We start from the raw sequence: 16,533 nt of genomic DNA, 5'->3' as shown, positions 1-16,533 counted from the left end.
AATAGAAAGGTAAAAGAATTATCTTAGATACCTACACCCAGTAAATTTCGAGGACGAAATTTAAATTAGAGGGGAAGAGTTGTAACACCCTCCCTGTAGCAACTCCGTACATTCTACTGTTCCGGTGACCAGTGTCGGTCCAGACAGCTAGAACGTCCGGAAAAATATTTAAACTAAAGTGAGGAACCATAATTAACTCAAATATTAATAAGAAAAATTTAGGAAAAAATTTAGAAATAAAATACAACTAAGTTAAATGAGCCGGCGCCCAAGCGATGGGTAACCTAGTAGGAAGTTGCGGTTCTTGCAACTAGGAGCCCTAGACTAGGGGAAAAATTCATAAAATAATTTTTGGGACTCCAGAGAAGAGTCATTGAGGTTTCTATAGCATTAGAATGCCAAGAAAAGGTTTAGAAAAATTTTTCAATAGGTACAGACAATTTTGGCCCGTTAAGCCAAACGGAGGGCATTTTGGTCATTTCGTCTTCAGAGATGATTTTTGGCCGACTTGTCCAGTTAAGAAAATAATTATTATCATCTAAAATATGAATAAATATTGCTAAAAATTAAATTGAAAATGAGTAGAGAAGAGAAGAAAAGAAAATGAAAGAAAATGCTAATTATGACATCATATGATGTCATTTAAATTTCCTCTACCAATCACAATTTGTTAAACTCATTAAAAGAGATAAAAGAGACCAAAAAATTGAAAAACCAATCTGCATCTTCAATTTTTGGACAGCCAAAAACGTTGAGAGAGAGAGAGAGAAGAGGTTCCACCATTAAAGCTCCATTAAGCTTCATTTCCCACTTCAATTCACCTTAAAACCTTATCCTCCCTTCACTAAAAATTATACCCACACCAAGGAGAAGTATTTGGCATCCAAGAAAGAGTAAGAAAGTAAAGAAAAATTAAAGTCTTGGTTGGCTTGGATTTGAGCTACAAGAGGTTAGTGCCCTAAACAATTTCTTTTCTTTCTTTAACTTGTAAGCATTCTAAATCAAGTAGAAATTGTGTGAAATTAAAAGAAAAACTTGAGTAAATGAAATCTCTAAATTTGGCAGCCATGAGAAAGTTTAAGGATTGTTGGTTTTTGATGAAATTAAGTGGCTTAATTATGTTGTTGATGAGTATAGATGATGGATAGAGTGATTTGGTATGAGTTTGGTGTGTGTATGCCATGAATTGGAAATTTAAGTTAGGGTTTGAGCATGAAATTGAGACTTTGATCATGTAATGATGAAAGTGAGTTTTATGGTCAATTAGTGACCATTTGATTATTGGTAAACAAGAAATAAAGTGTATTTAGTGATGGGATTTAGGTTTAGTGTGGCTGCCCTAGGTGACCTGCAGAATTGGACATGAGTCCAGCAGGTTTGGGCAGCCATAACTTGAATTGTAGAGGTTCAATTGGTGTTTGGCCAATTGGACATGAAACTAGACACATAATGGCATAACGTTGGTGAAGAAACCATGCCCATAAGACCAAACCAAGTGGACCAAAACCTTGCCCCAATCCGGGTGACCTGCAGTCTGTTTCTGCAGAATGACTAAATGAATAGTGTTTGGTTATTTGGCCATAACTCAGTGTAGAATAGTCCAATTGATCTGAAAGTTTACCCACAACAAGCTGAGATACAGACCAACAACTTTCATGAAGAAATCTAACCCAAATTATGACCAGAACATATCCAACAAGTGAGTTGAAGTCACTATTCTCTGTATTGTAGATATGGTCAGTCCAGAAAAATTTCAATCCGGCCAGTTATGGTAAAATGACCATAACTTGAGCTACAAAACTCCAAATGGAGTGATTCAGAAAAATAAATTCAACTAGACAAAATAAGGAACAACTTTCATGTTGATCATTTTGCCAAATTCCCACTGCAAAAATGACCAATGGAACAGTAAACACAAGGCATGAAAACTGAAAATTCTGCCCAATTAACATTAAGCTTGGAAATGGTATTGGCAACCAATACCAACAAATTTTGAATGTAAAATGTGGTATCTTTGAGAACTTAGGTTCAATAAATTTATTATGTATTAAAAAGTCAATAATTTGAGTGAATAGTAATGTGAATAGTAATACATAGACACAAAGTATAATAACTAAATTGGTAGAGGAAATTAAGGTATGAAATTTGGAATCCATGAAACATTCATGGATTACTTGAAATAGAAATAATAATTCACCTAAATGACTTAATGAACATTTAAGTTATGTGAGTATATAGTTAAGATTTATTCTCATTACTAGTAGGTCTAATAAAACATAAGTAATACCACTTGAATATGAAATGACATTAACCTAGATGGATTGTTGAGTATAAATGGGATGAGGTTCACATTAGGATTTATGTTTCCATTACAAATAAGATAATAACACCTTGTATGAGTTATGAGTTCATATAAATATTGTAATGAATAAATGAATCACATGAAAATATGAATGGAACATAAGTTTTCTTTATAAGGGAATGGAAGAACGTTTTGAGTACAATGGTATATGAACACCATTGTTATGAATTGTGATCATTATGAATGATGTAAGGAATGTATGAATATTATAATGAATGTATAAATTATAAAATTTATCATGAAATAATAAAGTCATAAAACACAATATATTAATATTTAATAATATTATGTGCCCTTGTATTGCCTAGACATGTGTGTCAGATTGGATAGTTTGACATGCCAATAGGGTATTGTTTTAGCAGTACTGCGAAAGGCTTTATGCCTGTATTCATGGCTTTGTGCCCGTATTCATGGCGTTATGCCCGCATTCATGGCTTTATGCCAACATTCATGGCTTTTATGCCCGATTATGTGTTATCATGGCTTTTTAGCCATACTGACTGCATACGTGGTTGACGTTCTGCATCCCATGGTATGACGGCCCGAGGCACTGTGGTGTCCAGTGCCAACGACTCGTTATCCAGTTTAGTCAGCCTGTCATAGGTTACTTGGGCAGTGAAATTTATTGAAATAAGTTAAGAATATTAGCAATTAAAAATATTAGAAATTAAATAAAATAAATGAGTAAGATGACCTAAAATAAATTAGAATAGTTATTTATTAGAAAGAATCGAAATGAACTAGACCGATATTATAATTTACTTATTATAAAATAATCTGAGACAACCTAGAAAGTATTGAGAAAATGCTAAAAGATTAGCAAAGAAAATTATAACATACATAAATATTGCAAATGTGACTTACATGATAATATAAGCATAAATTTATTATTTTTAGATCATTTTTCTTTGTACATTATTACTGTACATTGGCGAAATAAACACTTTCAAAGAAGACTAAATTAGGATAAAACATATTAAATTTTAGAACCGCATGTGAAGTATAAATAAATCTTAATTATTTAAATTATGTTTTATTTCTATATTTAATTGTATATTATTTCCTTGTTATATTATTGCACCACTAAGCAGCAATGCTTCGCGCGATTGAATTGTTTCCTCGCAGAGAATCAAGTTAAAGCCAAATAATACTAAATGAGATTTGGAGTTCTGATCTGCAGAGCGTTCAAGGTTGTCACCTCCTCAGCAATGCATGTAGATAGGGCCCATATAGATCATATTTTGTATTTTATATAAAATGCTAGATATTGTATTATAATGTAGATTATGAACAGGTAATTAATAGAAATGTGATGTAAATTAATAAATTAGTTTTTTCATATGTAATTAATTTATATATCATGTAAATTATGAAATTATGTAAATTAATGAAATTTGAAAATTTTACTTATGTGACTTGAGCATAAGTGAGATTGTATGGATTTGAAGATAGATTTGAAATATATAGATAATGCATGGAAATGAATATGAAATTGAGATATATGAATGAGATGTGAATTATGAGATGGTTATGAAAATAATTGACGAGATTTTTATTATAAAATATTATTGAAATTTTCAAACGGGTAAATAGTAAAATACGTCAACAGGTAATAAAATAGGGGAAATTCCGCTGGTTTCTCCGTCGAAAAATAATTAATATTAAAATATAACGAGATCAAATTATGAAAGGAATAAAGTAAGATAAGATAGGGTGCTCCGGCACCGAATGTAGCACACTTTGCTCGGTTACACTGTAATTGGGTGAGGGGTGTTACACATCTTGTCATAAGCTTCAATACAAGATCAACCTTGCATGATTCACTTTCTGATTCATGTAAAATGAGTTTTGAAAGTTTGAAGTCTATGACTTTTTTAGTCAGATCTCAACCAAACCAAACACCATACGTGAAATTTGAGGTTACAAGCATACTCTATTCTTCAAGAGCTTTACATACAAACCAATTAGAACAATTTTCTTGATAAAAAATCATTAGGACCCACATGCATTAGTTTGAAGATGAAGACCCACATGCCAAATGCACAGAGACCACCCATGTCCACACTTATGTCGATTTCTTCTTGCCTTCTTTTTTATTTCTTCATTCTTTTTGCTCACCCACAAGACATGACCACCCACTTATGATTCACCCATATGGTTATTCTTTGTGGTTCTTTGCATGCATCTAGATGTCATTGTCACCATTTCTTTGTGATTTTTGTTGTTGTTGAAGTCGAATGAGGGAAGAAGAATCGAAATTTATTTGGCTTGTTGCTAACATGTTGTGGTATTACTGTGGGATTGTGTTTGGGATTGTGTTTGTGGGAATGATTGCTGGGTTATAATCTACGATTAGAACTGCTGGTGTTAGGTTCTAATAAGGGATTATGGTGCTAGGTACTAGACTCTCAAATTAGTAGAGAGGGGAAAGAAACGACTTTATTTTTCTTCTTAGTCGCTTGTTCAAAATCGACAAATTAAATTGATTTGTTTTAGTTTGATTCAATTTCAGTTGGCATTTTAGATTAAGTCAATTTTTCGAATTTTCAATTTTGAATTGAATCAATAGAATGCTCACTCTTATATACAGTTGGATTAGATGGCATCTAGAAAAAGAGAGAAATCATTTGTTATTATAGGCTTAGCAATAGAAAATCTAGGCGAGAAAAAATTTTTAAGGAAAAATTTAGGAAGAAAGTTGATTGTTTCGTTGAGAGAAATTTTAATTTGTCAATTTGTGAGAGCAAAAGAGAGATTTTTTTTTTCACTTTAATTTAATTGATTCACTGTAAAAATCATTTTTTTTTATTGTTTTGCTTAACATAATTAAGTGGGTTTAAGCATATTTAATTTAATATTTTAGTTAACAATAACTTAAGGTGTATAAAAATAATCGTTTAGGAATTTAATGTGAATAAATGAATATATTTAAAAGTTAAAATATGCTGATGAAAATAAGAAGCAAGAGATTAGGAGATTTCTTAGAATGAATCCATAGATTTCATTAAAATTTATGCTTGATTGTTGAAAAAGAGAGTGAAATCCATCTTTTGCCAATTCCAACCTTTTAGGTGGACGAAGGAAATTATTAGGAATTCACTAATAATTAAGACTTCATTTATTTTGAGAAAAATGTTTTTTTAAAAAATATTTTTTATATTTTTTAATGTTTAAAATATTTTAAAAAATATGTTAATAAAAAAAATTTTTTTAATAAAAAAAATTAAATCATTTAAAAAAAATGATTTTTAAAGTCAATTTTTAAACTTTAACAATCTTATTAAAATGTAAAGATATCTATACATATATAATATAAACATATATTATAATTTAACATTGTAACTAAATAGTAAAAAATATTTTTATAAAAAATATTTTCTATATATAAATTATTTTGTAAAACAAATAAAGTTTAAATATTTTAAAATTATTATTTTATTCTAATTGCAAACTACAAATTACTACTTTCCCAAAAAAAATATAAAATACTGTATATTAATAGTTATATATTTAAGTGGAGACGTCCAAACTATTTTAAGTATTATTAAATATTTAAAGTTAAATTATTATGTTGTTTAATATTACTTTTTACAATTTAATTTTTTTTTCATTTTATTAAAATATGTATTTCATTAAATCTAATTAACTTTTAAATTATAAGTTATTAAATTATTTTTAAATAATAAAATCACTAAAAAACTATAAACACATTTTTTGCTATAAATGGACTCAACATATGCAATTTAATTAAATCAAAATTATAATTAATAGGTTTGAAATCTAAAAATTTCAACTATAAATCCATTGATTTGTTGACCACACAAAACGATAGAATTTGTAGCTTCTATAGATTATTCATTCCAGGGATTTTAATAAATTCTATGGATTCTACATTTCTTTAATCCAAACATCGTCGAGTCCTTTTCTTACATTCCGCCATGGAATCTGCACAACAAGCAGTCATAACCAATAATTCTGTGTGCTCTATCATCTTAATATGGTCTAAAATGCCATAAGCCTAAGCTTGTCTACCCCAGCCAAGCCTGGGAAAGGCGTGGTGTTGTTGCTCCGTTCGCCGGCCCGCATGAGAGTGTTGCATGAGTGAGACGTTGAAAGTTTTTGTCACCGTTACCTTCTGTCTTGCTGGTACGGTTACTGCTCTCTTGGCTCAATGGCTTCAGGACTATTCTAGGCCCATGGCTTCATTACTTCACTCGTCTGTAGCCTCCTTTAGACTGCGACCATCTGTTTGTTATGAAGATGGCTTTCCAGCCTTGCATGCGGCTGATTGTCACTCTAATGGTGCTGGAATATTGTGCGACAGCAAGGGTGAGATGCAAATCGTTTTTTTCTAGGTCAGAGTTAGATGGTTGTCGCCTATGGCCTTAATTTATTAGTTCAGGTCGCAGAGTAGAATTAGAGTTTTGTTGTATTGGCAAACTACAATCCCTTTTAATCCAATGAATTATCTGCCTGTGAAAAAAAAAGGGAGAAAAAAAAAACCAAACCTAGGAAGGGCCCAACACCACAAAAAAGCTCAGCCTTCATTATAAATGTGGCCTTCTTACCAATGATCATTATTTTTCAGCTTATGTTGTTTTAATATTTTAACAATCCTAGCAAAATAGGCCTTGCCCTCGAATGAGGTTTCTCTCTATTTATTGATTTCAGAGAAAAATTCACTTATCAGGCAGTTGTTGGGGCGAGTTGCTCAATTCAAATAAAATTATAGAATAAACTAACAAACTTTTCTTAATTCTCCAAATGATTCAAAATTTTTTGCTTACGAGAAAATTAATTGAAATATCGATATTTTATTTGATTTTTAAATTTTACAATCCATATGAACACAACATTTAAATTATAATTTACACATTTAATTCACAAGGCCTTAATTCTTTGTTTCCCCTTTTAATATAAGATCCAAAGCTAAACATTTAACAAATCAAAAAACAACTCCATGTCACCATCGCCCTTTAATTCATCTTTTGATCAGCCTAATCAAAGTAGTGATTTAGTCTTTTCTTTCTTTTTTTTTTTTTTTTGCCTAAATCATGTACCTAAAACACAAAATATACGCTGAAACTCAATTATTAAATAAATACCTTTGTATCTTCAGTCCATGCTTCACCTATTCATCGTATACGAGCCATCAAAAGACATTCCTTCTCAAAGTTTAAGAAGCTAATAAAGTTATTTAACCTTCAAATTGAAGAACTATGAATCTGCCTTTATGAATATAACATGCGTTGAAACAAATGCATGTTGCTAAAACTTCAAATATGCAGTTACAATAGGATTCTTGATAAACCAACCAATGATGACATTAGGTTAAGGTGTAGCAGAGATGAGTGGGGAAAAACCTGGAAAAGAAAAGAAATTACCAGGACTGCAGAAATTTGACTTTGGCCAGAATCCACCATCTGAGCTTTTAACCATTGTGACTTTTGATGGTGCTGAAAGATTGTAAAATGTGGGCTTTCATTCACAATGGAATCCACCATCAAATGCCAGTACTGATGATTTTGCCTCTAAAGGTATCATTTCCCATCATTTAATTATAGATTTACAGAAGAATGTTACACCAATCCCTTTCTCTTAAAGGCACTATATTAAGAGATCATGTACTCTTCAATTCAATAAACATACCTTGTTACACCATGAGGATAAGCATTTGACCATTTTGTATGAGCTTGGGCTCTGATAGTTGATAAAAGCACATCCAGAAGAAAACTGTTAGCATGAATATTGATGCTGAAGCAGCTCCTCACAACAAACATCTTCAACCAACAAAATGGCGCAAAAGTTGCCCCCCAATTACATCCCTTCCAAAGTGACGATTTTGTGCTTCAAAACTTCCCATGACAAATCCCTCGCTGCTTTTCTCAAGACCAAGGCCAAAACGTTGCGCTGCATTCATAGAAAAGGGTTCTGACAAACCTATCCCATTATTCTGATGCAGACCTAGTGTTAAGGAAACACTACTGCTTTCACCTGCTCCACTTATACCAACTCCTACAGACGGATGACTCAGCATACTGTTGTAAGACAAATTCAATGGTTCCTCATTCCCCAGAGGTAAATCAGGAAGATCATTTCTAGTTCGCTTTGAGGGTATGTCTTCAACCCTTTGGATAGAGGTTGATGAGTTGTCTGAAGTTATAGAGTTTGAAAGAGGTATCTGATCACTTGATTTGTTAGCATGTTGTTCCTCCCTTTGTGAAGATTTTTGGGTTTGCCGTGTTTCCAGCATGTGTATTTCTTCCACCATTGGTTTCCAGAGCCTTACTCTTGCATTGATGAACCAATTAGAGACCTAGTTCATGCGTAGATATTTGTCAAACAATGATCACTCAAATTCTTTATGAATACAGAAGATTGAACATTCCAAAATTTTTTGCTGGCTAGGAGAGAGAGAGCGAGGGCAAAGTTCCTTGGGTCTAAGGCAATAAAAGAATTACCATAGTAATAAGAATGCATACCTGGCTCCGTGATAGTCCAGTGTGTTTGGCCAACATTAGCTTGTCTGTGTCTGTAGGATAACTGCAACAAGAAAGATAGCCCTTATCATTCTAGTAAAATTATTGGTAAGTATGTACTCCTTTAACAGTAAGAGAAATGCAGAGAAAGAAGAGGGGGGGAGGGGGTGGTGGTGGTGGTTTGGGGGGGAGGAAGGAGAATAAATAAGGGATAGAAACTCGGCAAATTATAGAATACACCCGGTGCATTAAAAAATAATGCACTTAGAAACTATGCAACTCTATTTCAGAATGCAATCCGAGTTGATTGTTATTAATAAAAAATATAAACAGCTAGTCACTCACGGATGCAGGAAGTGTTCAAACAACCATGCCCTAAGGACAGTTACAGCACGTTCAGGAAGCCCCCTCTGAGGTCGCCAAACAAGCTGGTGCTCCATGAATCCAGAGTTCTTATCCAGCCTCTGTGCATAAAGGCCTCTATCAGTGTTACCAAACCTTGTAGCCTCTTCTTTTCCATGGCTCAGTTGACCCTTATTAGTGAACTGAAGCTGGTGAGTTATTGCATTCTTCAAGGACCTAAAATGTCTAAACATGGTTTTCAAGGCCAAGTTTGTGTATGGAGCAGCATTGCCAAGCCCAGCAACATACTCAAAGGATGCCACCACTGCTTGCATCTGCTGATAAAAATGCTTGTACCTTCTGTAAACCTAATAAAGATATACACACTATTAAGTTTCAGGAAACAGGAATAAATAGGTCTAATAAGAGCGGAAAAGAAAATATTCTATCAAAACTAAGCAAGAATTAGACGATCATTAATCATTTCTCCTCTTCTAGCATGACTCTCAAAAGCTTTAGAGAATTAGTAGCCAAAAAGCTTCTGTCAATTTGGACGCAAAACTACCAATCAACACTCAACTCATTGCAATCTCATTTATCAAGTTTATGTTATAGGAAAGAACTAAAACAAATTAAACTTGTTTTGCCCTCATTTAAGCGAAAAATCCAGGCATTACACATTTTGATTGAATGATGGGAAGGTTAACCGTAAGTCCACAATGAGGTAGCGTTTTTCAAGTCACAAATACACCTGACACTAGCAGCAAATATGATGATTTGCTTTAGAACCGACAACTGATGTGAACCTGGGACTTCCTTAATGATAAATCATTGCCAATGTTCATATTTCATCTTTTCTCTTTATGGCCAACAGGGAAGAGATGGTAAACAGATACCAGAATTACGATTACCCAAAAGAATTCGCATTATAGGAAAAAAAAAAAAAGGACACCCAAGATAATTTCATCAGCTGTCTTGTTTCTATAGTTGGTTTAGCATGCAGATGGTAGATATTTGAAGCTGATTATCTATCTCAACATGTTCTAATAGTTCTCTCATTAAAAATTGAAAATGAAGAAGAAATTAGTGGTGAACAACTGAACATTCTTGTTGCATTCAGGAACAAGTAAATGGAAAAGTGTGGGGAATAGAAAGCTAATCATAAACAAGCATGGATATGCAACTTTGTGGATTAAGCAAATATCTTGAATGGTAGGAGGCCACTTTACCGCATAAAAATTTAGTATCGACCTTCCAGTGGTTTAAGAGCCAACCTAACAAAGCAGTAAATACTAATCTGTCATATTTCTGCGTGTAACTCCTCCCCAATACTATCACCGTTCAAGTAGAAGAATGTTGTGAGTGCCATGCATGAATTATGTTTGAGAGACATTCGTATTTACAGGCTATAGCCTCCTTCAAACACCAGAACCAGAAGAATAGAATTTTTATGCTTCCCCATTGGCCAATAAGAAGGATTCAATATGGGGTACAAAACCCAAATCTTTTCATTTTCTGGCAGATTGTTGAGCTGGTGTTCAATGTTATCATACTTTCTACCATTAAAATGATAGTGTCTAGTCAAATTCCACCAAATTAATTAGTTTTTGGACCAAATCAAACATAGAATAATTATAAATGTTAATTGTTTACTAGGTGCAAACATATATGTTAATTAGTTTTTAGACTAAACCTAGCGCATAACACCCAGTCCACTTTAACTTATGTTGAAATATTTAATTAATAAATAGGAGTGACCAATATTTTAATTATGGACTTTTTGGTCTAAGAGACTCTAATACCATGTCAAAAAACCATTAAACCTAAAAGTTTAAACTTGTAATTGAGAGCCTCAAGTCATGAATAGTTTTATATCTCTAATATATTATCAGCCAAAAAGTTTAATATATAACCACGTGGAATACAGCCTCAACTTAAAATTGAACAAGGGCGAGGATAACTTGATAGGAAGCTAAAATGATTATAATCCAACATCCCAACAGTACATTTTAATACCAGACCAAACAGTGGAATTGAATTAACAAATTTACTCTAACAAGATATCTCCCTAACATCATTTACTCTTTATTTAAGATTTTACTAGAAACATATATGAAATGGGAAGGCACAAATACAAACAAAAAGAAATTGTATATTGTGATATAGTCCTGATAGTTGAAGCACAACAATAAGAGAGACTAATTAATTACATGAATCACTGCTGCACTAGCCTTATAACTAAGTGGCACTAGCCTGCTGCAAAATGGTAAGCAAGAACTCAAGCTCAAGTTCAATCCTCCTTTCTAACTACTAAACTAACAAACTAACTAAATGAAGTTGAGGTTACTGTATTTCAGTCAAAATTCAAACTTGCAAATGAATTGAACCAATACAAGAGCAACCTCAAATTCTTATTTCAACAAAAAATATAACCAACTCAGCCAAATTCATAAAGCCTTGGCTAAAAATCACTCAACTTATTTTGAATCATATCTACAGCATTCAAGTGCAAATAAGGGTTATAACACAACAGCACTTCTACTTAAATAATACATAGGACATGCATGCAAAAAAACCCACCTATACTATAGAAGAGACACGTAAGAAGGCAACAAACTCAACCTCTTGGTTAAGATCCAACTTCTGTTCTTTTTCCTCCCTTACCCTCTCTACATCTCCTCCTTGAGTAGCATATGTGCATTTAAAAAAATTACAAAGAGCTTTGGCATGCTTCACTCCATCGTCTTGCCATTTCCAAAATTCCAAAGTTAAAATAGTCTCGACAGGCCATTATGGGCTGAAAAGCCCGAGTATTTTCTTAAAAAAAAGGAATAAAATATTATAAAAAAAAAGAGACAAAATTATTAAAAAAGGATTAGACTATCATGAGATACATAAAGTAAAGTTGTACTACATTGAGACAGTATCTTGTTGGAAAATATAAATAGATAAGATTATCACATATTTTGGACACAGCACCACCACACACTTCATCCATGCAGAATTCCACATAGAAGTTGCAAATTTTCAAATTCTACTAGGGTGCTTTCTCCACTTAACAATCGTGACAACATTGTGAAAGCTGATCATATATTCCAAGTACATAAAAAATACCCCCCATATCAATTACTCTTTCAATTAGCATTTAGACTGTTCAACTTATCTCAAATACATCAAGCAAAACATCAATCAAGATCATCTAACCACAGTACATGATTTAAATTCAATGTGACTGCTCTCATCATGACCACCCACTAAATGGAATATCATAACAGACTATAGGGATCCAAGTGTAAAATCAAATTCCATGATGAAGATGAGCACATAAAGCGCACATGGAGGAATAATTCCATCTCAAACTTATCTTTCTTCTTCGTCAAAAGGTTAGAATCACATCCCAAATGATGATTTGCGATTAGCAAAAGCCGCTTGAATTGAAACTAGTCCTTCAAAAAGCCCAGACACCTTGTCATCTACTCATCTGTTTTCTTTAGGTGTGGAATACAATTATTGCTTTCCATATAAACTTTTTTTTAGTATAAATCCTTTCAACAGGATTCCTTCTATCACTCTATGCACAACACGCCCAAAACATAGCGACATGTCACGTATAAGAACTCTTTCTATGGCTGTCAGATACTTTATAACACTACTCTTTGTGCATATATTCCCTTCTATCGACTTTTCATAAAAGATGATTTTGTGATCATCGAGGCAATCTACCTCTCGAATGACAAGAATCTAATTATATACGGTTGAGGAAAGCTATAAATTACAGGTAGAGAACACTCATTCATGCAACATCACCAATTATCTTTTGTTTCCAGCAATGTCTGCCCCAACACATTATAGAATCAATTACTCATTTAATAATGGCAGTTGATGTCTCCCACATCGAGAAAATGTTCCGTTGTCACAAAGACCCGTCTCGAAGGGAGATTAAAGATGAAAATTACATCGATCTACAAGAATTTAAAACAGCCATTCACATAGGACTAAATTGCAGGGGAAAAAAAAAACATTATTAGTTATTAAGAACCCAGCAAGAATACAAAACATGAACTACGTATCAACATAACTTGAACTTAAACTCAAGAATTGCTTCACTAGACCAACCCTTTTAGCTCATATGTAAAAGAGAAAACACTGAATAGAAGAACCATATCATATTAGAGATGCATACCTCATCTAGCATTGAAATTAGCCTTGACTTCTTTCTCCGATTTTCACCTCCATCCCCATAATTAAGCGGATCATCCAGAATTCCACATGCGTTCACACACTCCACAGGAGGATCCATCAAAGAGGCATCCATCGTGATCTTCTCGCTGTAAATTCCCCCACCCCCATCACAAAAATCTTCAAGTAGCTGTTGTGCAGGCTTCAAAAATCTCGATTCCTTTAAAATCGAAGAATATCCCGTGAAAGGCCCGAGAGGGACCGAACTTCTAGACAACTCAGTCGAGGTCGAGCCACTGCCTCCAACAATGCCAGGAACCGTATATCCATCACCACCGCCAACAGTAATCTTACCACCGTAAACTGCAGACCCGTGTCTTTGCAAATTAAGGTCTAAAGGGAGATTACTTTGGTGGGTATGGTGAGAAGACAAAGATAGAGACAAGCCTTGGCCAGTGGTATTTGACTCATGAGCCAAAGATAAAGGTTCAGGTTTAAACGCTGCTGCTTCACCACCACCATTATATGGTTGTTCAAAATCTCTCAGGTTTTGAAAGTTATGTGATGTGTAAAGAAAATGGTTAGCGTTAATATCTTGAATCGAACTAGGGTTTATAGGCAAAGAGGATTGCGGATCCAAGTAAGGATGATGCGTAGCGGAAGAAGAAGCAGCAGCAGCAGCAGCAGCAGCATTCACGATCCCACCAACAAAGCCAATTAAATTAACACCTTCCTCTTTCACTACACAAACTCCGTTTCCTTTAAAGGCCTCACTAACATCAGAGAGAGAGTTATTAGTACAAGCCAGCAAATCCGAAGGGAGAAGTGCGGGATCGTAAAGAGGAAGTAACCCTGTACAACCCTGAAGGTCAGGATGGTTTTGAACCACAATTCTTAGCTTGTCTCTTCTACTTTGCTGTGGGACATGGTAGGGCTCAAAATCCTCCGCCATAGCTCCACAGAAAAAAAAAAGAAAAAATCTACACTCGTATCCTTGAAGAAAGAGAAGAGAAGAGAAGAGAAGAGTTAAGTTGGATACTAAAGACGAAAAGGACAAAAGTTAGAGAAGTGTGAGAGAAGTGGTAGTGATGACGAAATGAAAGATTATCAAGATCAGTGAGAGAAATATGAAAGAGAAGGTGCAGTGATGACGAAATGAAAGGCTATCATATCTTCTGGTACTGCAAAAATGACAGGTTAACAGAGACATACGTGAAGGGATAGATTGAAAGAAAAAAAAAAAAAAAGGGGTTTGTGTTATGGAGGTTGGGTTTCTCACTTCACGAAGACAGAGGATATAGTCCCTCACTCACACACAAACTAATTAACGTTTAGCAAAATCTTTGCGACTGGGTGAGTAGGTTTTGATTTAAATTAAAAAATTAAATTTAATTTAATTTTAAAATTTAATTTAATTTAATTTTATATTATATAAATTTAAATTATTTTAATTTAATTTAATATTAAAAAAAAATTAATTAAATTAAATCGAATTGAATAATAATTTATATGTTTAAATTGAATTAAATTAATTTTTAAATTAATTTATTTTTATAAAAAATTTATAAATTATATTTAATTTTATATATATTAATTATTTAATTTTATTGATTAATGGTTATTAAATTTAAATTAAAATAAAAATTAAATTAAATAATTTAAAAATTAAATTTAAATTAAAAATTAATTAAAAATTAAAATTAATTAATTTAAATCGAATCAAATCTAAATAAAATAATTCAACTCGATTTAATTTTTTATTTATTTTAATTTAATTTAATTTTTAAAATATATAATTTAATTTTTTATAATTTAATTTAATTTAATTTAGTACACCTTTATTTATAACAGTATTTTCTCTCTCCATGGAGAGGCACGAAGGGCATAGGGTTTCGAGAAACCGGATGACGACCGGCTATTTCCGGTAATTATTGAAGGAAGTACTGTGTTGCAGATATTTCTGGCAAAAGTTTTGTCGTTTTATACAATTTGTTGTTTGTTGCTTTTTTATTTTAATAATTATTAGTTAAATTCTGGGGAGGAGGAGGAGGAGGTGACGACGCACGTGAGAAAAAAAAAAAAAAAAAGCTTCTTTTTCTATTTCTTGTGTTGCTCGCTTTTTGAGGTTTTCGTCTTTCATTCTTTTTCCTTTTTTTATTATAATTATTAATTAATTTTTTTTATTTTTACGTAGATTTTAAGAAAACATTAAAAAAAAAAAAGCCAAACGCAATCCCAAGGGCTAGAGCTAAAGCTAAGAACTTTTACAATAGTTAAAAGAGATTTTTAAAATATAGGAAATTAATTAACTTTTTAATTAGAGTCTGAGATTTAAAATTTATTAAATAAAGAAATGTATATTCATTGAATAAAGAAAAATAAAAGATGCCAGACCTTTTAAATTAAGTATTGTGATGGTCTAGGAGCGTTGTTGATTGGGCTGTGAATGGAACAAAAACAAGCATGTTATAATTAGGTGCGAAAGGGTTTAAAATCATTGAATGAGTAAAGAGGGCAGAACAGGAGAAATTGGCGAGGGAACAGTGAAGTAGCAAGTACGAGGCGGAGATAGGCTACGTGTTTATTTCACATTGCGTTTAAAATTTTAAAATTATTTTTTTAAATAAAAATATTATTTTAAATATTATTAAAAAAATATTTTATTATTTTAATTTTTTTATAATTAAAATTTATTATATTTAATTTTAAATTATTTTTTAATATTTTTTTAATTAATATATTTAAAAAATTAATTTTTTTCATAATAATTTTAATAATAATATCATCCAAGATCTTAAATATAAAACTACATTAAATATATGTCCATATAATTATAATTATATAAAATTATTTTTTTAAAATTATAAAAAATTATTAAATATATTTAATATATATATATATTATTTTTTATAATAATATAAGATTTAATATCTATATTATGAAAAGAGCTTTTTTTTAAATAAAATATTATTTTTTAATATTTTCAATATATCTAATAATTAATCATAAATTAAATCTAAATGTGCCTCTAATACTGAATTATGAGCTTACTTACCTATCTATTTAAAAAAAAATGCTTACATCATTATTTTTTAAAAAATTTTTTAGTTATTTATTTTATTAATAAAAATTTTGAAAAACCTAATATGCGACCGTTCATTTTAAAACATG

General features: G+C 32.0%; 1 protein-coding gene across 1 annotated transcript; it reads right to left on the bottom strand.

The window, feature by feature from the left end:
- Positions 1-7,528: 7,528 nt before the first annotated feature.
- Positions 7,529-14,604, bottom strand: LOC110665314 (BEL1-like homeodomain protein 9). Its single transcript, XM_021825371.2, has 4 exons — positions 13,367-14,604; positions 9,187-9,551; positions 8,845-8,905; positions 7,529-8,678 (listed from the first exon to the last, which is right to left on the bottom strand). The coding sequence occupies exons 1-4, from the start codon at positions 14,312-14,314 to the stop codon at positions 8,145-8,147; spliced, it is 1,908 nt and encodes a 635-aa protein (XP_021681063.2). The 5' UTR covers positions 14,315-14,604; the 3' UTR covers positions 7,529-8,144.
- Positions 14,605-16,533: the final 1,929 nt, after the last annotated feature.

The sequence above is a fragment of the Hevea brasiliensis genome, chromosome 5 (genome assembly GCF_030052815.1).
Source record: "Hevea brasiliensis isolate MT/VB/25A 57/8 chromosome 5, ASM3005281v1, whole genome shotgun sequence".
Lineage (NCBI taxonomy): Eukaryota > Viridiplantae > Streptophyta > Magnoliopsida > Malpighiales > Euphorbiaceae > Hevea > Hevea brasiliensis.
Note: the sequence above shows the minus strand (reverse complement) of the source record. Positions and strands in the feature narration are given on the sequence as shown.